At 40.0% G+C, this 23,237-nt stretch overlaps 1 protein-coding gene across 2 annotated transcripts in view; it reads left to right on the forward strand.

Annotated features, from left to right (window-relative positions):
* The window catches only part of dock8 (dedicator of cytokinesis 8), a 53,440-nt gene that overhangs the window by 21,429 nt on the left and 8,774 nt on the right, over positions 1-23,237 (forward strand). For both annotated transcript variants that reach the window (XM_067612586.1, XM_067612593.1), the window contains 34 exons: positions 2,578-2,727; positions 2,953-3,033; positions 3,210-3,372; positions 3,522-3,658; positions 4,060-4,153; positions 4,362-4,524; positions 5,400-5,517; positions 5,844-5,914; positions 6,125-6,269; positions 6,728-6,829; positions 7,045-7,140; positions 7,375-7,609; positions 8,241-8,405; positions 8,564-8,739; positions 9,799-9,891; positions 10,793-10,888; positions 11,558-11,707; positions 12,017-12,130; positions 12,363-12,518; positions 12,852-12,991; positions 13,131-13,294; positions 13,574-13,725; positions 15,076-15,258; positions 15,503-15,629; positions 15,919-16,006; positions 16,152-16,248; positions 16,490-16,624; positions 16,894-17,046; positions 19,598-19,756; positions 19,873-19,973; positions 21,296-21,488; positions 22,148-22,291; positions 22,542-22,673; positions 23,077-23,211. In XM_067612586.1, coding sequence (XP_067468687.1) covers positions 2,578-2,727; positions 2,953-3,033; positions 3,210-3,372; positions 3,522-3,658; positions 4,060-4,153; positions 4,362-4,524; positions 5,400-5,517; positions 5,844-5,914; positions 6,125-6,269; positions 6,728-6,829; positions 7,045-7,140; positions 7,375-7,609; positions 8,241-8,405; positions 8,564-8,739; positions 9,799-9,891; positions 10,793-10,888; positions 11,558-11,707; positions 12,017-12,130; positions 12,363-12,518; positions 12,852-12,991; positions 13,131-13,294; positions 13,574-13,725; positions 15,076-15,258; positions 15,503-15,629; positions 15,919-16,006; positions 16,152-16,248; positions 16,490-16,624; positions 16,894-17,046; positions 19,598-19,756; positions 19,873-19,973; positions 21,296-21,488; positions 22,148-22,291; positions 22,542-22,673; positions 23,077-23,211 — 4,608 coding nt within the window. The remainder of the gene's footprint in view (positions 1-2,577; positions 2,728-2,952; positions 3,034-3,209; positions 3,373-3,521; positions 3,659-4,059; positions 4,154-4,361; positions 4,525-5,399; positions 5,518-5,843; positions 5,915-6,124; positions 6,270-6,727; positions 6,830-7,044; positions 7,141-7,374; positions 7,610-8,240; positions 8,406-8,563; positions 8,740-9,798; positions 9,892-10,792; positions 10,889-11,557; positions 11,708-12,016; positions 12,131-12,362; positions 12,519-12,851; positions 12,992-13,130; positions 13,295-13,573; positions 13,726-15,075; positions 15,259-15,502; positions 15,630-15,918; positions 16,007-16,151; positions 16,249-16,489; positions 16,625-16,893; positions 17,047-19,597; positions 19,757-19,872; positions 19,974-21,295; positions 21,489-22,147; positions 22,292-22,541; positions 22,674-23,076; positions 23,212-23,237) is intronic.

The following is a 23,237-nucleotide window of genomic DNA, read 5'->3' on the forward strand; positions in this document are numbered from 1 at the left end:
CAGTGTAATCTGCAAGGTTTTATGTCTCATCATCCTCACATATTTATGCCCCCGGGGGTCGTCATGTTTTTGGTTCCGTAACTACTAATACTGTGCCGGATTTTCACAACCTCAACCCTTTTGAGCCATGACTGTTTGTGTTTTTTCTGTGGATTTGCACAGCTGGATAGTTTTTTGGGTGAAGGGGCTGGACGGACTTAGTTTGTGCTTAAGTGCTCATGGATCTCTCAGATGAGACAGGGTTTTACCCACTGACCTTGCCCTCTTCTCACTGCTGCCCAGTCTGGGGGACTGGTGGCTCTAATATGGTCTGATGGGTAATATTGCGCAATTTATTGCTCTGAAATTTTGAAAATAGACAGTATATAAGCCAGTCTTAGGACAACATCACTGCTAAAGTGAAGATAAACAGTATATATCATGCACTATATGAAATTTGTTGCACGTGTCTTACAGAGCGTACTGTAAATCAAGGATATTCTCAGATCTGCTTCCCTCTGATGTCAATCTATCGGAGAAGAGCTGAAGTGTCACATTGTCACAGTGTATTTTGCTTAAGGTGACTAATTTTATTATGTGCTGAACTGAACTGTGTCCTAGTGGAGGATAATAGAACTTCCTGTGCATTACATTGAGTAGAGACAAAGCCAGACTGTTAAAGTGCTATGAAATGTGTCTCTGTCTTGGGTGAAGGAGAAACTGTCAAGCTTGTTTTGTCAGTTAGATTGAATTGGAGTGGAACTGTGAAGCATTTGCTGCTGACCCATTTATCGCCCCTTTTTCTTTCTTTTTTTTTTAAACTTTCTGTCACTCTGTCATTCACACTCTCCTCATTACACTTGTTTCTTGTTCTCTTTCTACTCAAGAGACTTACATTTTATATTCTTGCACATTTCTGCTGCCTCTTTGCCTCATTTTCTCTCCTTTTTTTCCTGCATACCATACGGCTGCCTCTATGTGTCTCATGAGAATTTTGTTGCTCTGTCTGTGTTTGTTTTTTTTTTCACATCAGTTTTGTTGTTCCACATCTGTGAAATCTGCAGCAGATGTTCATATAATTCCATATAATACTCTGGTTATTAATCATGTCTCTCTGTTTCATCAGCCAAGGTACAGACACAGTATTTGACCCAACAAGTGGCCTACTTCTGACTGAATAATGATATCAGATTCATGAATATAAACAAAGATTTTAGAGTAAATCAGACAAATATGTCCACAAAAGAGTTTACAAAGAGCCTTTAGTAGTCTTGCTGTAGTTCTTCAGCAAGACTAGGCAAGTCTAGTTTAGCTGGACCGTGACTACAGACCATTGGTTGAATACACAGAGCGATTGGAACAAGTAAAACACAGTGTTTTCACATATGCAGTGGATACTGTGCAATCAGTTAGCTATGTGTTCCAGTCTGCTTGCTGTTTCATTGACAAAACATCTCTCACTCACTGAAAGCAGTTGTCAACCCAGAGACCATGACCACAGTATGCAGGAGGACCACAGATCCACGAAGCTGTATTGGATAATCTCTTCCTGGAAAAATATAAAAACATCTGCCCAAAAATTTGCAAGATGTCACATAGCTCTTTCTTCAAATAAAGTCATTTAAGGGGCCTTTAAGACACCAGATCTAACTACATAGGTGCTAAGTTGGCAACACTGGGGTGGTTGCAAGTGTGTCCTAGTGGGTTACGCTTGTGCTCTTAAACAATGTGTATCAGTCACACCTTGTCAGTGGTTTGACAAAAACATCATGTTGAAACAAGATCACTGGATTTCTTGTATCTCTTTAAATACACATTTACTGGTTTGAAGGTTGGCTCAGGGAACACTTGCACTTTCTTTGACGTGTTTGTTCTGTTTAATGGGAATATCAATCATAATACAGTGTTAACGCCATCTGGCTTTGATTATTGGGATGTGATTTCTGTCATTGAAATCAGACATTTCTCAGTTAAAGGTAGACTCCCTCCACTGTGGTCTTTTGAGAACTTTCACTCCTGCAGTAAGTGTGCCTCATATTATTGTGAACAGGGTCACAGCTGTCACAGTTGCAACATTTTTTTGGTAGTTTGGCTTCCTGTAGGAGGGCTCTGGCTTGTCACGTTGCTATTAAGAAAATCAGATTTAGAAGAAACCAACAGTGATCCTAGAATTCTTTTCCGAGTGTGTAATCTGATCAGTTACTATCTTGAGGATTCCAGTTAACATATTGGGCAGGTTTGTCTGCCCAGAAATATTCTATGGTGTGGTAAGTGTAATGGAGGTCCTATGGGATAAGCAGTGAATAGGATCACATGACACACACCAGGCCAGGGCAGCCAGGACATATGGCTCTGTTCATATCCTGAGGTCATTGGGGAGGCAAGTGGAGAAACGCCAGAGTGGACTGAATGATGATATTCCAGGATCAGTCTTTGGTTTACATGAAGACAGTGTCTTTCTTTGGGAACTACTTTACCTTTGACTGACATTTTGCATTTTATTACACCCTGATACTGATGATAGGAGAACATTCTGTCAACAGAAGTAGCCTTGTATGTCCTTTTGGTAAAGAAACATCCGTCCCTGTCTCCTTCCAGATATCAGAGAACTTCTACTGTGACCTGAACTCAGAACAGTTTAGAAACTTGTTGAAACCTCACTCTCCACATGTGGATCCCTCCACCCTGGCCAGATCTGCCATTTTCTCCGTCACATACCCTGCACCAGACATCTACCTGGTCATCAAGGTAATGATGAAATCCATGACGTGAAAAAATGCTACAGTGTGTAACAGAAATAACAGGCTTTAGCCATTTTTCTCCTGGGTTTAAATAACTTAGTCCTACATTACACTCTTGTACCCTGTCATCTATGTATCTTGACTTTGATTCACACACATATGCTGTATACCTTTGCCAACAGGGTTTTAGAGTTTGATCCGATGGCTTGTGTTCTTACTGTCTGCGTTTCAGATAGAAAAGGTCCTCCAGCAGGGAGAGATCAGTGACTGTGCTGACCCCTACACGACATTGAGGGAATGTGACTCCTCAAAGGTAATGAATGAAAAATTGGTCACTGACCACTGAATTCACAAAACAATATGATGTACATTTTGCGTTTACCTTTAAACATTTTAATCATGGGTACAGTATTATGTATGTTCTGAAGTTGAAAGCATTTTTTGAATGCAGTATTTAAAAATGACTCAATTATGTGTTTGGTACTTCAGAACAAGGACAAGCTGGAGAAGCTGCGAAGCCAGGCGGAGGCATTCTGCCAAAGGCTGGGTCGCTATCGCATGCCCTTCGCTTGGGCAACCGTGAATATTATGGAGGTCATCAGCACTGCTGCCATCGAACGCGATGTTGCAGACGCCGACATCCCAAAACCTGGTGTGTGCAATTGTATCCTTATGTGTGTTTGTCCTTAAGAGTGTCTATTTTGACAGTGATGAATTTGAATGTAGATGTGCATTTCTTTAAAATGTGTGTAGCTGTGTGTATTTCATTTGACCTATGACCTTTACACTTTGTTTCACCAGCTAAATCCTGCAGCATTGACCGGAGAGCACAGCTGCCCAGGAGGAACTCTGAACGTTACAATACCATTGATGATCAGTTCTGTAACATTGCTTCCTTCAAACCTGCTACCATCACTATCAGCACCATCTTCAAACAGGTTGGGCCGGTACCCAAATACAAAGAGACAGACAAATCTGTGGAAAATGTGTGAATTCCTTGAGATACAACATACAGTACAGTCTAACAGATAGAAAAAGCTAGTGATTATAATCTAGCCTTGTCTTACTGTTTGGTTAACCCGGCTCTGCCATGCATTCCATCAGGTTCCTATAATGTTTCTACCATGCAGCCATCAAGGACTGACTCCACTGTTAAAAAAACATCTCTATTATTTAACCTTGAAGCAAAGGCTGTAACTTATTCAAGTGTTTTGTTTTTTTTAACATCTTACTTTGAGGCTTTATTTTAGTTGTTGTCATCCTGGCTTTTTATTTTAAAAAATCATTTCGAAGCTAACTGTGCCAATTTGGTGTGTGTGTGTGTACGTGTGTGTGTCAGGAGGGAGATCGTTTGAGTGATGAGGACTTGCTCAAGTTCCTGGCTGACATTAAGAAAACCTCCGCTCCACAGAGGAGAATCAAGACAATACCAGGTCATCTCTCATCACATCTAATTGCCCAATCTGAGATTTTTATTTAATGCTTTTTTGTTCATAAGTTTTGGTTTAATTTTATCAGTATGTTTCTGTTTGTGTATTGATTATGCAAAAAAGACAGTGTGATATATGATATTATATACTATGTAGTATACTGTATTGGCATGTCATTGATATGTGAGTTTGATTTGTCCTGTACCTTCAGGTTCCATAAAACTGGACATTTCTCCACTCCATGACTTTCCACACGCCTGTTTGTCCACTGAGCTCATCCCTATCAAACCTGTGGCTGAGAAAAACATTCGGCATGCCAAAGAGGTGCTGGAGTTCCCTGCCTATGAGGTTTATGTCCCTCACAACATTTACAGGTGGGTAGGAGGGCATAACAAATATATGACCACACACTCCTTTCACATTTACACTTTTGTGCTACATTTTTTTTATCCAGTGTCACTTACCACAGTGGAAAGAAGGAGATATTTTGTTATTGTTCTAATCAAAATGTTGTTATTATGTTTAATACATTTTTGTGAGCCTATTGCGTAGATTTTCAGAGGAAATGAAAACCGCTTATATAAAACCTGCACCTCCACGGGATGAAATACAAACAAGCTTTTGAAAAAACAAATGATTTGTAGCTTGAGGTGTAAACAGGTTTGTTTGCTTTCACAGACAGTTTATTCTTCTCACAAGCCAAAGGCAACAAGAATAGTCATGCTGTACTCATCACTCAAGAACTGACATCGCTTTGCGACTTTGCTCTTTTTAGTGTTGTGCCTATTTTTAGGTGTTTCCACCCAGGAACAGGTGAAATCATCTAGTTGAGTAACAATAAGGAGGCAGCCTACAAAAGCAGGAGTTTAACTCAGTTCAAATGTCAGTGTCATTTGTAATGAAGTGTATGTGTGAACAAGTCCTCTGAATGGTAATTACATACTGACATTCCCTGAGCATTTGTTCAGTGTAATCTGCGGTATTTCCCTGCATTCCAGGTTTCAAGTCAGATTACAGTGTTATTTTAAAACCACAGAAGGTCACAGTAAATTACTGGTTGTTATGACTTGGCTGTGACGTTACTATCACCTTACTACTACATGACTTAAGATGTTGCTGTACAGATGGTGCCATCTAGTGATGTATATTTGAACTGTCAAATTGTATATATAAAGTAGAAGCATTTTGCATGATTTTTTTTAAAACAGCATGTCTCCGTGGCACACTTTCTCTCCCAATGTCTCTTTAGGAACCTGCTCTACGTCTATCCCCAGAGGCTAAACTTTGTCAACAGGCTGACATCAGCGAGAAATATTGCCATCAAAATGCAGTTTATGAGTGGAGAGGACCCCAGCTGCTCTCTGCCTGTGAGTGCTGCTGTTCAGATCTGTCGTCTCACATCATTATTATAACAGTGCTGATAATTCCACTGTGTGGGCTCATGGAAGCGTATGCATCGTGTAATTCAGTCATTGCAACATGAATAAACACATACAGTGAAGTTAGGGAGTAATCAACAGCATGTCAGAGAAATCATTTTGAAAGCCAGAAATCTCAACACCTATCACAGTAATTAACCCTGTCAGTGTCAGTCTACACAGGTGTATCATATGAATTATGTGATCTTATAAGAACATCTGAAGTTATTGTGCCTTTGATTTGTGTTTTTTTCCCCCTCTTTGTCCATTCACAGGTCATTTTTGGGAAATCAAGTGGCCCTGAATTTGTGCAGGAAATCTACACCCCTGTTACCTATCATAACAAGTAAGTACACATTCCTTAGTTATATTAGAATAATATCATATTTGTAGAGTTTTGTCATATAAATAGACTCAGTAAACGTCTCATGCTCTCTGTCTCTCCTTGACTCTTTCTGTTGCACTCTGGCTTTGGGTTTCTCTTGTTTTCTCATCTGTCTTCGTCCATCCTTGTCCCCACCATCCCTCTTTTGTTTTGTATTGCTTCTTTCCTCAGGTCCCCAGACTTTTACGAGGAAGTGAAGCTGGCTCTTCCAGCCCGTCTGACCGAGAGACATCACTTGCTGTTCACCTTTTACCACGTTAGCTGCCAGCAGAAACAGAACCAGAGCGGCAACTGCGAAAATCTCATTGGATACTCTGTAAGATTTTGTCTTTCACTATCTAACCTTCTAAATGTACAGTAGGTAATTTCTAAATAAAGTCATAGTATTCTATCCCAACTAATTAACAGCCTTTAATTGTGCAAACAGACTAATGTTTTGACAGTACTGTGTCTTCATCAGAGTCAAAGTGGACAAAGACATGAGGCAAACAACATATATAGTCAACCTAGACCAGGTGTACAATTGTCATTGGATAATTGGTTGAACAGGGTTTCAAATATATTGGATAATGAATCAAAGGGTAGTTTGTGTTTTTTTTAACTCTGGAAGTTTGCAGCCTTGAGCTGAGAAGCACATGATGCATTTTGCTGGAAGATGTGCGGAGAAACCTGTTTGTCTGTCAGGTGGCAGATCACTACTTGTCAAATCACTCTGGAAATCACTGCATTATATGACATGTTTTGTAACATGCTTGCTGTTTGCCTCTAATCCAGTGGCTGCCCATGTTAAATAATGACCGACTGCAGACTGGTCAATTCTGTCTGCCTATTGTCTTGGACCGACTACCTTTCAACTACTCATTGCATGCGCCTGAGGTAAACACATCTACATATCATGTATACATTTAAACAATCCATTCTACATGTACACACACATTGTATATATAAAGAAGTTAAGCAATTTTTAATCTGAAAACTGTTTGTTTTTATTACTTGTTGAATTAATTAACTCTTCTTAGATGAAGATGGACAAACATAGACATAGAAGACCACCCACAGTTGCATTTTCTGTTTTTCTTTTTGTTCTGTAGAAACTTCCCCCCCAGGTCCCCCCAGTCAAGTGGATGGAGAGTCACAAAGGACTGTTCAATCTTGAGGTACAGGCTGTGTCATCTGTTCACACACAGGTGAGTAATGGTGGAAAAAACACATTGACTGACTTTTTCACTCGTTCCTTCCCCCCTCTGTGTCTCTCATCCACACATAATATAACAAATGTCCACTCTGCTTTTGCCGGACACCCCCCCCAGAACATTACACACACTTTGTCTCTTTATCTGTCTCTCTCTCTGTCTTTATCCCTCTGTCACTTTTTATCTACAAACTGCCCACTGTAACAAATCATCCCCTTTGTGTACCAGGACAACCACCTGGAGCGTTTCTTCACCCTCTGTCATGCCCTGGAGGGTGGAGCAATGTTCCCGCTGCGGGTTAGAGAGGAGAAGATTCCAGAGAACAAGTTGGATCATGAGTTGAAGCTCAGCATCATCTCCCTGTCCTCCTCCAGTTTAGAGCCTCTGGTACTCTTCCTCCACCTGGTGCTGGATAAACTCTTCACCCTCATCATGCAGCCAATGGTCATTGCTGGTCAGACTGGTGAGGAATTATCTTGAGCCACTCGAGTAGATTAATTTATTACTTGAGCGACAGAAAATTAATCTGCAAGTGTTTCGATAATCGATTTTTTTGCCAAAAATGACAAACATCTCCTATTTTCAGCTTCTAAAATACTTTTCATGCTTTTCTTTGTCATTTATGAGAGTAAACAGAATTTCTTTGGGTTTTAGACTGGTAATATAAAACAAGCTATTTCAATACATCACCTTGGGCTGTGCTGTGAATCAATAATGAAAATAATCAGTATTCATAGTCCTGTGAATTCACTCTTGCTGCACAGAAATGGCACTTTCCTGGTGATTTTACAGTTGTTATACACCACTGAACAATTATATGTAGTTACAAGTCCTTCTCACAGTTGAGACATTTTCTAAAGCTGAACCATTGACAGAATTAGAGATCATGATACTTTTGATAAATACTTCTGAATCGATTTGTTAATGTAATGTGTTAATTGTTAATATAATGTATTGTAATGCCATTTTTAAGACCAAGTAACGATTTGTCATGATGATATTATGAAGATATTTTTGATGTTATTCTGTCTCATCTTGATATCTATATTATAGTTTTAACATTTTGTGTGGATGTTTATGTCTCCGTCTTGCAGCCAATTTCGCCCAGATAGCCTTCGAATCAGTGGTGTCTATTGTCAATAGTCTCCATAACAGCGTGGAGCTGAGCAGAGACCAGCAGGGTAGGAACAGCCTCTTGTCAACCTACCTTTACTGGGTGTTCCGTCTGCCTGATCCCCCTCAAGACCTACAAAATGCAGGTACTGATACTGTTCTATTATTCTGTTCTACTATTTATAAGTTTGAAGTTTTCTGACTGTTTTTACTGTTTAATTTTTTCCAAGGATATTGCTGTGATAATTTTAAGCATTACTGTAAAAATGGATCTTTTTTTGCGTGTCCATAAACATGTGTTCAGGTTCAGGGAGTATACCCGCTGCAGAGAGCCGTTACAGCACCATGGGTCGGGCCACGGCAGCCTCAGTCGGCAGTATGCTTTTCGAGTCCAGGAGCCGCAGCAGCAGCAACCCTGACATCCCTAATCCACACACTTCCGCTGAAGATGCTGAGGTCAAAAACATCCTCTCTGCCAAGGTACTCAAGAGCTCCAACCGGAGTTTTCCCAAACCACTGCACAGGTAGACTGCATGCTGTCAGAGCTGCCACTTCATTGGACAAAACATTGATTTGCATTGAAGTCCCAAGAAGTCAAATGCACTTTAAGAAGCTTTTAGCTTTTGGCCTGCTGCCAAAAGACATTTGTGAGTGAAACCCATTCAGGTACACACAGTGGGTAATTTGCATCGATTTAAAAAAGTATGGTATAAAATATTGAACTATCAGTACCTACATTTTCCCTGAAAGTCCATATTTCATTAAGCCAATGGTTGGATTTACAAACTGCACACACACACACACACACACACACACACTTACAAACACGCACACACGCATACATACACACACACACACACACACACACACACACACACACACACACACACACACACACACACACATGCACACACACACACTACAGTATGTAAATATCCCAGCATACTCCCTTATACACACAAAACAGTCATTTGATATTCATCCCCACAGTACATTAGGTATTGTAATAGGCCACTCGACACCCACTCTAATGAAAGCATCTATCATGTTCATTGTGGTGGAACTTCTCTGAATGAATGAATGAGTGAATGAATGACAGAATGAATTCGCTTGAATGGGAAAGTGGTCTCACACACAAACACATCCCCCTGAGAGTCTATACCTACATCCATTAGTGCCAAACAGTGTATATTTTATGCAGTTCATAAACCAATAGTCTGCAGTCCATATAGAATAGAGTCTGAGGAATTTATATGTTACATGTTTTACTTTTCTTCTCCTATCCCATACTTTAGAAAGATATTCAGAAAATGCAAAAACATTATCAAACAGGTATTCAATTAAAGCTCCATTCTCAGTAACTATCAAATCTAAATCAGGGACATGAACTTTTTAATCATAAATCAGGATATAATGATAGTATAGAATGAAAATAATTTCTGTGTGTGTGTGTGTGTGTGTGTGTGTGTGTGTGTGTGTGTGTGTGTGTGTGTGTGTGTGTGTGTGTTTCTGTGTGTGTGTTTCTGTGTCTGTCTCCAGGGCCACAACAACCCAGGCAGCCGCATGTCCACCTATGTTGATCTAACCAACCATCAGAACCCCATAGGAAACACCAGGCCCTCTAACCGAAAGGTACAAAGTTTTTTCTTCCCTTAACTTTTTCTCACCACACTTCTCAACCTCTGTGTCACCGATAATTTGATTAAAATTTGAATCTGCTCTTACTCATGCTCCCTAAAACAAAATTGATGTTGCTGTATTGTGATGATGTCAATTATCTCCTTAGGATAGAAATAAGAGCATTAAGATTTGCATTGATGATGTTATGTGGTGACATTTAGACAATGACAATGAATCTGTTTCTATGAGCCTATGCCTTCCAAATTACTTTCATCTGAATGTAGCCTTATAGCTGTCACTTAGGGCAGACGGCCAAATTCACAAACTGAAACCAAGCTGTACAATAGGATGTAAGCAGCTTAGTACAACAAGGTGAGCTGATATAACAAAACAAGAGAAGGTAGAGACAAAGATGCATGACATGCCATCAGTTTATAGGCTAATTATAGCAAAAATTAAGAAAATATTTCAAACTTTAGAACAGATATTTGTCCTAATATAAAATTTAAACAGAAACCAATCTAGTATATTTTGTGGTTGTAGTATATTATGATAAAAATTCTAAACTTTTTTTCAATTAATTTGGGGGGAATAAACTTCTCTGATAGATTCTATTAAACACTATTCAGACTTTGAATGTCTTGCAGCTGAATGAGTGGAGGTCCTAACCACCAGTTCCCTCTGGTAACCACATGGTGGGAGTGTGACACCATAAGGACTCCAGTTCTGTGGTTGTTTGGGTTTTGGTTGACATTTTTTTCCTGCTCAAAGCTCAGCCAGTGTTTCCCAATGAATTCATAGCCCAGTATAATGCTTGCAGATAGTGTATTTGATACAATGTTCTGTATTCTATCCGTTACCAAAGAGAAACTGTGTCTGTCTCACTACAGACTGTGTATTTTCTGTCTTGCAGCAGTTTCATGAGGAACTGGCCCTACAGATGGTCGTCAGCACCGGGGTCTGCAGAGAAAATGCATATAAATATGCCTGGTTCTTTTTTGAGCTGCTGGTCAGTTTGTGTGTTTTTAATTTACAAAAGCTGATTTTTGATTGACATTTAACTGCGAGAGAAAAAGTAAGAACTGCAACAGATGTTCATGATAAATGGATGAAGTAATAAAAATGGCTCATACCAAACAATACATGACCTCGTGGCCACATACCTTAAAAGATAAATGATAGTTTTATTGTGTGATGAATAAAGGGGAATTTTAAAGCACTGCAGCCTGTAATTTATCAAACCCCTTGACAATTTATCTCTCTCTTTTACTATTCAGGTGGATCGTCACTTACATTCACTCTCATCCTCTCAGTTTATCTTACTTATTTATGTTTCTGCCTGCAAAGACCTTACTAGAGGATGCTCATTTTAATTAATAAAAGGCATCTTTTGTAAATTGAATGAAAAATGAGGATAGAAAATGATGATAAATGATTAAAAACTCTAAATTATCAGGTCACCATTTTTATTAAATCGACTTTGCAATTTTGTCATGTTACTTGACAAATTATTGACTCAAATGTATATTAATCACTCTTGTTTTTAATTTACATTCATTTGTATGTGTTGTATTATTTAATGTGTATCGTCGGTATTCCCTCCTGTTGTTTTATGGTTGATGATTCACATTTATGATTTATGTTTGTTATGAGTATGTGTGTTTGTTTTTATTAACAGGTGAAAAGCATGGCTCAGCATGTGTCTCAGCTTGACAAGAACAACGTTCCTCGAAGAAGCCGCTTCTCTGACCGATTTAAAGATGACATCACCACCATCGTCTCTGTGGTTACTGCTGAGATTGGGACCATCCTTGTCAAACAACATAAGGTAAAGAATATGAGAATGACGACAATATATTAAGCTCATCATCATCTCAACCAGACCGGTGTGCCTTTTACCCAAAACACTGCATCTGTGTACCCTCTGTTCTCCTGGATTGTGTAGAAGCAGTTGCAGCCTCAGTGTACATGTTGTCAGTGTCCTCCAAACAACAGAGCTGGAAGTGCTAATTATATTTGTCTCTGTCTCTGTCTCTGCCTCTGTAGTATCAAAAGCTCAGCTTGCACAGCTAGATGCTTGGCGAGATAGTCCCAGTACAGCTTGCTGATTACTGTTTGTTGATTGTTGTCGTTTTAGGAGGTAGAGCAAGCAGAGAAAGTCAACATCAGTCTGGCTTTCTTCCTCTACGACCTGCTGTCTCTCATGGACCGAGGATTTGTCTTCCAGCTGGTGAAAAACTACTGCAACCAGGTACAGTAGCACTGAGAACAAACCAAAAATATTTAGCATGTCTTAAAATCCATTAATTCAATAAATTACCCTGTGGGAACTATTTGATTTTTGATTTTTGAAGAAGAGGCTTCCATTTGCACTAATATGTTTCCTCTGTGACTGTTGCCAAGACATTTTATTTAACTTCTGTATATGTTTTGAAGTGGTATTGTGAATAAATTGATTAGTTTTTGCTCTATTTCTCCTCTAGATGTCAGCTAAAAGTCTTTCAATGCCAACATTGATCAGCATGCGCCTGGAGTTTCTGCGAATCCTGTGCAGTCACGAGCACTACCTCAACCTGAGCCTCTTCTTCAGCAGCCCTGCCTCTGCTCCTGCCTCACCATGTCCATCCATCTCCTCACAGGTCTGCCCACCTGTCAGTCAAACGTTGCACTTGCATTTGCAGACTGAGTCAGCATAATAAACTGACACTCCTAAGAGACAAGTCGAGTTTTTGTATCTAAGAGGGATTCACAGTCTGTGCAGCATATAAAGTTTTTATCTTTACTTGCTCTATAGGGATAAGAAATAATCAACAAGGCTACAAAAAATAATTATTGAGGGGTGTAAATGTTTGCATGGCCAGGAAAAGAAATATTTCAGTGTAAAAAGTATTTTACTTTACATTTAGGCGAACATCTTAACTTAATTCCCCGACTCTCTTTGTGTCTGTCACTCCTTTCATCTTTCCATTCAGAGTTCCGGTTCGTGTAGTTTCCAGGAGCAGCAGAGGATCTTGGGGCTGTTTGAGCTTTCTCAGGAATTTAAGCAGCAGCACTACCTCACTGGTCTGCTGCTGACAGAGCTCAGTGCTGCCCTAGACATGGAATCAGAGGGGTATGAAAGCACAGACACTTTCCGGTTTCCACTTGTTCCCAAGTTCCTAAAACTAGTGTGAAAGAACTAGCCAGCCATCTTTTGTACTTTAGGTTTTAGGTTGATGGCTGCCTGACTGTCTATCTGTGTGTGTATACAGGGGAAAGGTCCAGAGAAAGGCCATCAATTCCATCTACAGCCTGCTGTGTTCCCATGACCTTGACCATCGCTGTATGAAACCTGAGGTCAGAGCCAAGGTGGCCGCTCTCTACCTCCCCCTGGTGGGCATTATCATTGACTCCACCAACTATCTGGACTTCACTGGTATATATACACATACACACACATACAATAAGCACAAAACTTGCAAAATATCAGAATAAAAACTGCAGAGAAATCAGTGCTTTGCTCTTACTGAAGAACTCTTTTGAAGTGGAAATTACCTGCCTATTTACTGTATACATTTGTAGATGCTTGATTACTACGGTTACTTACACTCTGATAAAGACACTGAAGTGTCACAGTTTTGCACAATTAAGACTCTGTGTGCTCTAGTCCTCTTTCCTTTAGTTTAACAAATTTGACCCCTGTTTGTCTCCGTAGTTTCAGACGCACGCAGTGGGAAAAACAAGACAGGCGGACCTGAAGATGACCTTGAAAATGTCCCACCCATCAATCAGTCTGTTGCTATGGCGATCGCCGGGAACCCCTTCAACACGCTCGGGAGGAATGTTCTCGTTTCCATGGCATCCTTGGTAAAATTCTGAAATAATTTCTTAATGATGAGATGAAAACGGATTATAGTGTGCTTTTCATTGTTTTTTAAAAGTTCAAAAGTGCATGTGTGTATGTGTGTGTGTGCGACTATATCTGTGAGTGTTCTCCTTCCTAACAGGTGAGCTGCACTGAGGTAGATTGATTAGCTGTCAGAGCCACACACACACTTCATCCATCCTGAAAAATCGCACACACACATATGCGTACACACACGTCTGCAGGAGATGGTTTATGGGCAGGCATTGCCATCATAAGTGAACAGGGCCGTCCTGCCTGACAAACACATCCATCAAGTGTAGCTACAGCAGCAACACAGGCACTTAAACTGAACACTGCCTTTCTCTTCCTCTTTCTCTGCTTTTCTCCACAAGATGAATAAGTTGATTGTACGTTATTACATGAAATACCGTTGTGGAAAAGCAAATAGTCACACAACTGAGTCATTGGACTGGTATTCATCACAGATCCAAACATGGCTGCCAGAGTGCTTGTTCCTCATTTTCTGGCAGTTCCCCTTCTCACCAATAGAAATAGTTTGTCACACAAAGCACATTTCCAAATAAACAATAGATGTTTTTTAATTACATGCTACAAATATTTGAGGTTGGTAAGCTTCAGTCACTCCTGCTGTGGTACGAAAACCTGGAAACTAGGTTCTAGGTGGGACACCTAGAGCACTAGGAGGTTAATGGCTACATTTATCAAAGCTGCCACACAGTGAAGCAGCAGTAGCCCTCTACAGTAGCGATTCATCATCACATGAATGAAGGTAAATGAATCTGCAGTAGATTTAACACCTATTAAGATGGGGAAAAGAACCATACTTCACTATGGCCGGCGCGAAAGAACCGACCAGCCATCTTTGTGGTTTAGAGAACTTTGTGAATGATATACTGTTAGTTTGTCAGATACAGTTTTTATATACACTGTATAACTCAAAGGGGAGAGCAGTAGATAAACTGACACTGACAGGGTTATGGATCTGTTTCCAAGTGGGGATCAGCTAAGATAAAAATAAATGTATTTTTTTTGCTGTAAAGCATTTTGAATCAAATAATTCACCTGGTTATCTGTTTATCTACATCATAACATAATGTACTTTGAGGGGATTATTTTTATTTTTACTTCTATATACATTTGAGTCCTGTTTTGTATGCATCACCTGGATTTCTTTTATCCTCTAATCTGGTATTTCTTTGGCCGGTCTGGGTGTTCATACCGGCAGTTGCATATATGGATGTTTGTGTGTGTGTTTGTGTGTGAGTGCAGGTGCTCTTTTTCTTCAGTAAGAGCATATCTCTGTCTCTCTCATCTCCTCTTCTTCTCAGCACGGTAAAACTGTAGCCACCCTCGCAGCAGACACCAGTCGCCACCTATTGGTGTGTTTCCTGTGGGTGATGAAGAACGCCGATAGGAATCTGATTCAGCGCTGGACTGTGGATATGCCTCCCTCACAGCTCAATAAGCTGCTGGAGCTCCTCACTATCTGTGTGTCCTGCTTTGAGTACATGGTCAGTTTGCTCATTTATCATCTTGTTTTGTGCAGTCGCATCATTGAAAGACAGAGTTATTAAAATGGATGGATGACTCTGATCTTATTGCCTTTATTTTAATGCTGTTTTAACCTTGCTGTGCATATTTTTATTTGCAACTTTAGTTCTTTGTTTATATAAATAAAGAACTTAAGGAAAATGTATTTATTAAATAATGTTTTGTATTTGTACCTGGCTCATATGTAACTTTGTGTGTTTGTAGGGTAAACAGAGCAGTTACAAAGTGAGCACCCAGGCCTTACAGAAATCTCAGCAGGCCAAGCTGCAGCTGGAAGAAGCCCTGCTGAGAGGAATGGGAGCCCGCGGGGAAATGATGAAGCGAGTTGGAGGTAGTTTATGTCCTTGCACTTTAAGGAATACTACTTGGAATTGCTTTTCAGTCAAATTTAGATCTGCATTTTCTGTTCATATTTTATCAGCAATTGTTCAAGCAAATCAACTAACTTCTTGCATCCAAATGGATTAAATTTTTGTCATATAACATAACATAAATTCATCTAGTAAAGTACATGGCTTTCTCTGACATACAGGAGTAGTATGTAATCTGTAATCGAATAAATGTGTATTATAGTTTTCTTGAAGTGACTGGCTGCTTGTTTGACTTTTGACCTCTGACAGGAATGGATAGGACCATGGGTCAAAGAGAGAACCTGCGCTGGAGGAAAGACCTCACACAGTGGAGACAGACCAACGACAAACAAGACAAGTATGTTATAACTTTTGTGTCTGCTTTTCAAATTTATCATGTCTGTCTGTCTGTATTTCTCCCTGCCTTTCCTTATCTTTATATATTTTTTGTTTTCCTATCCTTTCTGAATATCTATCTGAATTTATGTCCCATCTTCCTTCAGAACAAAGGCAGAGTTGGACCAGGAAGCTCTGATCAGTGGAAACTTAGCCACAGAGACAAACCTCATAATTCTGGACCTGCTGGAGACCATCGTACAGGTCAGAACACTTTAACTTGCAAGCATGCAAAATCTTCCAACACTGTATGCATAGGCCATAGACACAAAAACATGAACACCTATAAATTATAATGCAGTTGTAGAATTTGGAAGGCTTTTCTAATACTTTACAGCTGCACAGGAAACTGAAAGTTTGCATTCAATGGGTTTCCCAGTCTTTCAACAAGTGTTATCATTACTTTCATATAATTTGGTAATTTTCCCATCTGTCTCCTGTCCAGGCGGTGCCATTGGCTGAGTGTAAGGACAGTGTGGTTGGTGGGGTGTTGAAGGTTTTACTCCACTCTCTCACCTGCAGCCAGAGTAGCACATTCCTCTCCCACACCTTCAGCACATTCAGAGCGCTTGTCGTCAAGGTACTTTCATGATGTCTTGTGTGTGTTGTACACAGTAGATCTCTATACGTTTGTGTGTTTGTTTGCACCTTGTCAAAATTTGGGAGAAGGTGAGGTGCGTGGGTTGATGTGTTTGCATGAGCATTATCAGTGTCCAAATTAAATGTTCTTATTTGTTTGTGGGGGTGGCAAACTGCTGATACAAGCCAGAATTATATATGTATATATGCATGTGTGTGTATGTGTATCCCTCCTTGTGTGTCTTGTTTCATTTTCATGTTTGTGTGCAGTTTGGGGACCTGTTGTTTGAGGAGGAGGCGGAGCAGTGTGCAGACCTGTGCCAGAAGGTGCTTCAGTACTGCAGCAGCCCTGTGGATGAGAACAGGAGCCAGGCCTGTGCCACCCTCTACCTCATCATGAGATACAGCTACAGCAATGCCAGCGTAAGCACACACGTACACAATTATCCATGCTGACATGCTGCACATTAGCGATGTTTCAATGGGTTGCCCAGACACACACAAACAAATGTCAGGCATTTGCTACCTTTCTGGCAGATAAAACCACATCTAACATCTAAGCTTGCAGAAAAAATTGCATTTATGTCAGATGAAATTTAGTTTGAGTGCACATGAGAGTGCAGAATTGCTTATGATACATTTTCTGGTGAACACTCACAGAAGCAGGGAGTCACACACATCTTATCCTATCTTCTCCACTTTTCCTTTCCTGCTCGGCTTTAATGTCTTTTCCATGTCTATTTTGAGCGTGCTGCAGAAAGTTTCTGCTGAAGGATGTGCCTCTGAGTAGAGAGCAGAGAGATATGTCACTGTCTGCCTCCCCATGTTCCTACCCCTCTTTAACTAATGACAGCCAGACCTCTGTGTGTGTGTATGTGTTGCATCACATATGCGTGAGTGAATATGTGCGCGTGTACTATGCTTCTGTGTAAGTATATGTGCCTCAAAGGCAGGGCGAGAGAGAGAGAGTGTGAAAGAAGAAGAAGAAGAAGAAGAAGAAAAGAAATCATGATGGTGATAGAGGAGTGTTTTTGTCAGAGGTGAAGCAGTGATGGGGGGAAATAGAAAGGACAAGATTGAGGAGAGACAGATCTGAAGGAAGGGAGGTTTAGGATAGAGTATCCTCTTTCATTTTCTCTGCAAGTTCAATAACTGCTGTTGCAGTCGACATTTCCTCTGTTTACAGTCTGTACACTTTAATGAAAGTCAGACACCAGCGTCTTGAGCACACTTACACACACACACACAACATCTCCAGTTTAAAGTGAGTATTCGCCCCCTGCTTGTCCCAGCGTATGTTTGTTTATATGGTGTATACAGAGGAAGCTGTGATATGAATTAGCGTAGCAGCCGTATGACTCATTCATACAGAACTTACTCTCTACCTCTTCCTTTGTTTATGTTTTCATCCCTTCATCTGCCCTCCTCTTGCTCTCCTTCTGTCACACACACACACACACACACACACACACACTTTTTTCCCTCTCTCCATCTTTAATTTTAGATTGTGGAAATAAAAACAAGGAAAAGAGCAGGCTTTTTTTTCAGAAATGGAACAAATTATTTAAAACAGATATTTGTGGTTAAAACTAGTCCAGTTGTGGAAAGGTTGGAAAGAGAGCAAGAGGAAAAGGGAGAAAAAAAAAAGAAAGAAAAGTAGAAAAAAAGACAAAGAGGGTTATGTGTTGACTTAAGCTATCATTTAGGCTACTTTTGAGCACACACACATACACACTGAGTTAGAGGGCAGTGATGGGTGGTTAGGCTCTGGCTCTATGCTCAGTTGAACAGAATGGGGCCGTAGAGATGATCCATGGGTGATTATGTCTCTGCTAATGGGAGATCATTTCCCGCTTAGCTGGTCATGCTGGAGATAGATGGGACTTCACACATACACAGGCACACTCTTGTCACACACACACACACACGCACACACACAAACACACACAGAGCTCGCTGCAGAGGATGGAGATGGGTGTTTGTCAGGCCTGTTATCTTGGACAGGTAGTGTGAAGAATGGAGAGACAAGGAAATACAGGGAGAGGACAAGAGACAAACAAATTGAGCAGAGAAAACAGCTTAACCTGCACATTTTCACATAACCGGCATTTAATCTTACCAGTATTAATTTTGCTGATCATCCTTTTTTAAGTGCATAATGAAATCTTTTCCTGTGTGCTATCAAATGGCAATAAATAAAGAAAATGCACATGACACGAGCAAAGTGTTTCTAAAGATGCAGAATTTTATGACTTTGAAAAAGCTTTGGAAGTTTTCCATTGCATGTATTAGAAAATCCTATTGACACTCCTCAGTCACCCAGGCACAATTAAGTACAGACATTTAGATTTCTGATTAATGTTTATTTTATATTTCTGGGTTTAGTAGCTTTTATTTAGATTTATGGATGCTTTTATTGCCAAGAGTGATCACAGGTATCCTACTGATATCACAAGAGTAGAGCACATTTTTCTGATTAATAGGTCATCTTTTAGAATGATTAGTTCTGCCCAATATGCAGTAGTATTGGTGTCTGGCATCTGTTGCATAAAGCAGTGATATTTTAGGTCATAAGCATATTATAGGACATTTTGAAAGGGTATAAGGAAATTAGAGTGCTTTGGAACTGTCTCTGATTAAAAGCCCCCTTTTGTTAAAGTAAATACAGGCCGGGCCATTATTGGAAGGCAAAATGTCATTAAATAGTTGAAGAAGAAATGTTCTCATTGTTGTTATCTTCATTTGTCCATTACATTAGAGTGCCTTGTCTAACTGTTGAATATATTACTTTTTTTTATCCAGAGCAGCACACAGTGGTTATAATATCAGAGTCTGTAGAAATCTATAGACATTTTGAAATTCAGCCTCGCTAAGCTGAAGTTTTACATCAGAATTTTGAATTTTGAACCTCTTATTTTATGATAAACATCGCAAAACTCTTAAGATTTACTGGGGTCCTCTCTGTCTTGATCAGAACTTCTCGAGAGTGAAGATGCAGGTCACCATGTCTCTGGCCTCACTGGTGGGCAAGTCCTCAGACTTCCAGGATGAATACTTACGACGCTCCCTTCGCACCATCCTGGCCTACGCAGAGGAGGACACTGACATGCAAAACACTCAACTGCCCTCACAGGTATAAAATAATAGAATCACACTCACATAGTTCAACAATTCTTTGCTATTACATTACTGATGTTCATTATATTGTAACCTCACGCCTCTCACTTGTGTGTGTGTTTGTATATTCAGGTGGATGAGCTTCTGAGGAACCTTAACAGTATTTTGTCAGACACAGTGAAAATGAGAGAATTCCAGGAAGATCCTGAGATGCTCATGGACCTGATGTACAGGTGAGAAACAGAAATCCACAAAAGCTTGTCTCTATGTCTCTGCTTGTCCTCAGTGTCTCTTAATGTCTCACTCGCTCCCCTCTTCTCTCTCTCATCAACCTGTGGCTTCACTCTATGTCGCTGCTGGTTTCTATTTCTCTGTGGTCTGGCTTGTTTTGTCTCTATTTATTGCCCTCACTATGGTTACCATGTGGTAGCAGTTTAGTCTTCTGATCTGGCCTTGTGTATTATGCAAATGCAAACAGTGTGTACAAGCGTGTGTGTGTGTGTGTGTGTGTGTGTGTGTCTGCGAAAGCACGAAGGAGAAACACTGAGACAAAGAGAGCATACATGTGCTGTATGTTGATGTAGGCACTTTACCTCAACATGCTCTAATGTCACCTACATGTGTCATTTATCATGCACCTTTCTGTTTGGGTTTTGGTCTCGGTCACCTGGTGAGTGTCTGACAGCTGTCCAGAATAACCCGTTAGCTTTACACGCTTACCTAGACTCACCCCAACATTTACCTCCAAGCTCCCGAACACACATAGGTCGTTGACGCAGAATACATTTGGTCTCCAGATGCATGAATTCATTTATAAATATAGTATAGTGACTCACCTCCTTTATAAATAAATTCATTCAGAGTGTTTTAGATTTATTCCCATGCTGTTAGGCTAATGATTATTCGTGCATTCCAAGAACAGGAACACATTTTCCATATTTTTGTTGCCCATAAAAACGCTAATCTTCCCACATGTTGCACATTTCCTTTTCAAACATTCACTTCCCAAATGTAGACATATATTTGCTCATATTCTGTAAATAATTAAATAATTGACTTCAGTCAAGAATATTAATTGGCCTCCAATTTTGTGTGGTATATATGTTTTACATCTGCTTATTGATGTTTTTTTACATCAATTTTTTTATTTTTATTCCACATGACAAATGCATTGATCTTTCTCTGTATTTTTCTCATAGCTTATACCAAAATATGTAAACACAAATTAGTTTGTACTACTAAAATATACATTATCTTATCAGCAGCATACCCACAACTTTAATCACTGCACCATCTGCAATAACTTGTCTCTAATTTATTTGGATTTCTCTTGCAAAATTAAAATATGTGTTTTATGCTGTGTGTATTTATGCTCTTTTGTGCAATGTGTGATAGTTTCTTGCCTGTTTATCTTGTCTGTATTGTATTTATTGTCGTAACTTTTATGCCGCTGTCTTGAAAAGCTCTCTCAAAACAGAGATTTTAATCTCGATGAGATTTTTACCTTGTTAAATGAAGGAGAAGCCATATACCCTTCTTCTCCCTTCCTCCTCAGGATAGCGAAGGGCTACCAGACGTCTCCTGACCTCCGTCTGACCTGGCTGCAGAACATGGCTGAGAAGCACAACAACAGGAAGTGTTACACTGAGTCTGCCATGTGTCTGGTCCACGCTGCTGCCCTGGTTGCCGAGTACCTCAGCATGCTGGAGGATCACAAGTACCTGCCTGTTGGCAGCGTCACCTTCCAGGTAGAGAGCACAAGTACAGACACAAGTATACACAACAAATTAGTAAAGAACTAATAACAAACACATGTTCAGACTGAAAGCAAAAAAAAAAAAAAAAGAGCAACAATTACAGCCGCACAAAATAAGCATTCATCATTTGTTTGTTGTGGCTGTTGGTTGTTTTGTTGAACGGAGGCAAACCCTCCCCATGCACAACACACCACATCACACATCTCCCCGCGGATGATTTCCAAATTTGGTTGTATGTGTCCAGAGGGGGGAGCTGTACACTCATAACGTCAACATATAAATATGGTCCCCCCGGTAGCACTGCTTAACACGACGCCTTTGAAGTTGAAGGGGGGGAAAAAGGCAAATGTGCTCCCGTGGGAACATGCGAACAGACTGTTCCGCTGAACTGAAAACAAACTGTTACAACAGTAACTGTGATGATGGTGGTATCGATGAGCTGTATTACACACACACACACATGCACACACCTCTGTGGCGCTCTGGTACAGGACATTCTAACCTGCAGCAGTCAACAGGTCATTGATTGGATGGTCATCAAATTAGTTCCATTTCCCACTGTAGAACATCTCCTTTTAAAGTCAGCCACGTGATTGATTATTTGATTAAGAGGGCTAATTGATTGATTAGCTAACTGATTTTCTCCTCAGAACATCTCCCCCAACGTGCTGGAGGAGTCAGCAGTGTCAGATGACATCCTGTCCCCAGATGAGGATGGGGTGTGTTCGGGGCGCTACTTCACTGAGAGCGGCCTGGTGGGATTGCTCGAGCAGGCTGCTGAGCTCTTCAGCAATGTGAGACAAACAAAGCTGCACTCGTATTGCATGTTTAGTGTTAACATACAAACCTTGATTAGATGATTAGAACAGATGCAGGTTATGTGGTTAAAAGTGCACTTAATGATTTGCATTCAGTGGATAAATATGACAACTATAAAGGCTGTCATGCCATAGAAAATTAGATTTTTTGTTTTTGGTGTTAAATGTAATAATTCCTCTCGATATATGTATTCATGCTAACCAGCAGTGATGGCTGTCTTATCAGGGTGGTCTGTATGAGGCAGTGAATGAGGTCTACAAGATCATCATACCAATCCTTGAGGCTCACAGGGATTTCAGAAAACTGACATCCACTCATGACAAACTACAGAGAGCCTTTGATAACATCATTCAGAAGGTAATAACTGGCAGGCTCTGTAGAGGCTGTTTCATTTATTCAATGAAGGTTAAAATAGAAATAAGAAAGTCATTTTCAAAATGAAAAAGCAATTTCAAAATCTTTTGGGTAGCTAAATTTCCCTATTTAGTATTTCATAAGCACGATCATAAGAATATATTTCATTAAAATGACTTTGGACAACTTAGGTCTTTGAGTAGGACAATTAACGTTATAGGTTGTGCTCATGAATAAGTTTTTTTTTTTCAGATGGTTTACAGGCATATATAGAATATTTAAAATAAAGTCTTCAAAGTGTTTTTCACAAGAAATCCCCCATAAAAGGCTATTAATATAATGAGAAAGAATATAATACTGATGTTGTTACAGACTTATATAAAATCGTCTCATTGTTTCCATCCAGGGCCATAAGAGGATGTTTGGAACCTATTTCCGGGTGGGTTTTTATGGGGCCAAGTTCGGAGACCTAGACGAACGGGAATTCATTTACAAGGAACCAGGGATCACACATCTGCCTGAGATATCTCACAGGCTGGAGGTAAGAGAGGAGTGAGTGTCTGCATG

Source organism: Thunnus thynnus, chromosome 2 (assembly GCF_963924715.1).
Source record: "Thunnus thynnus chromosome 2, fThuThy2.1, whole genome shotgun sequence".
NCBI classification, from domain to species: domain Eukaryota; kingdom Metazoa; phylum Chordata; class Actinopteri; order Scombriformes; family Scombridae; genus Thunnus; species Thunnus thynnus.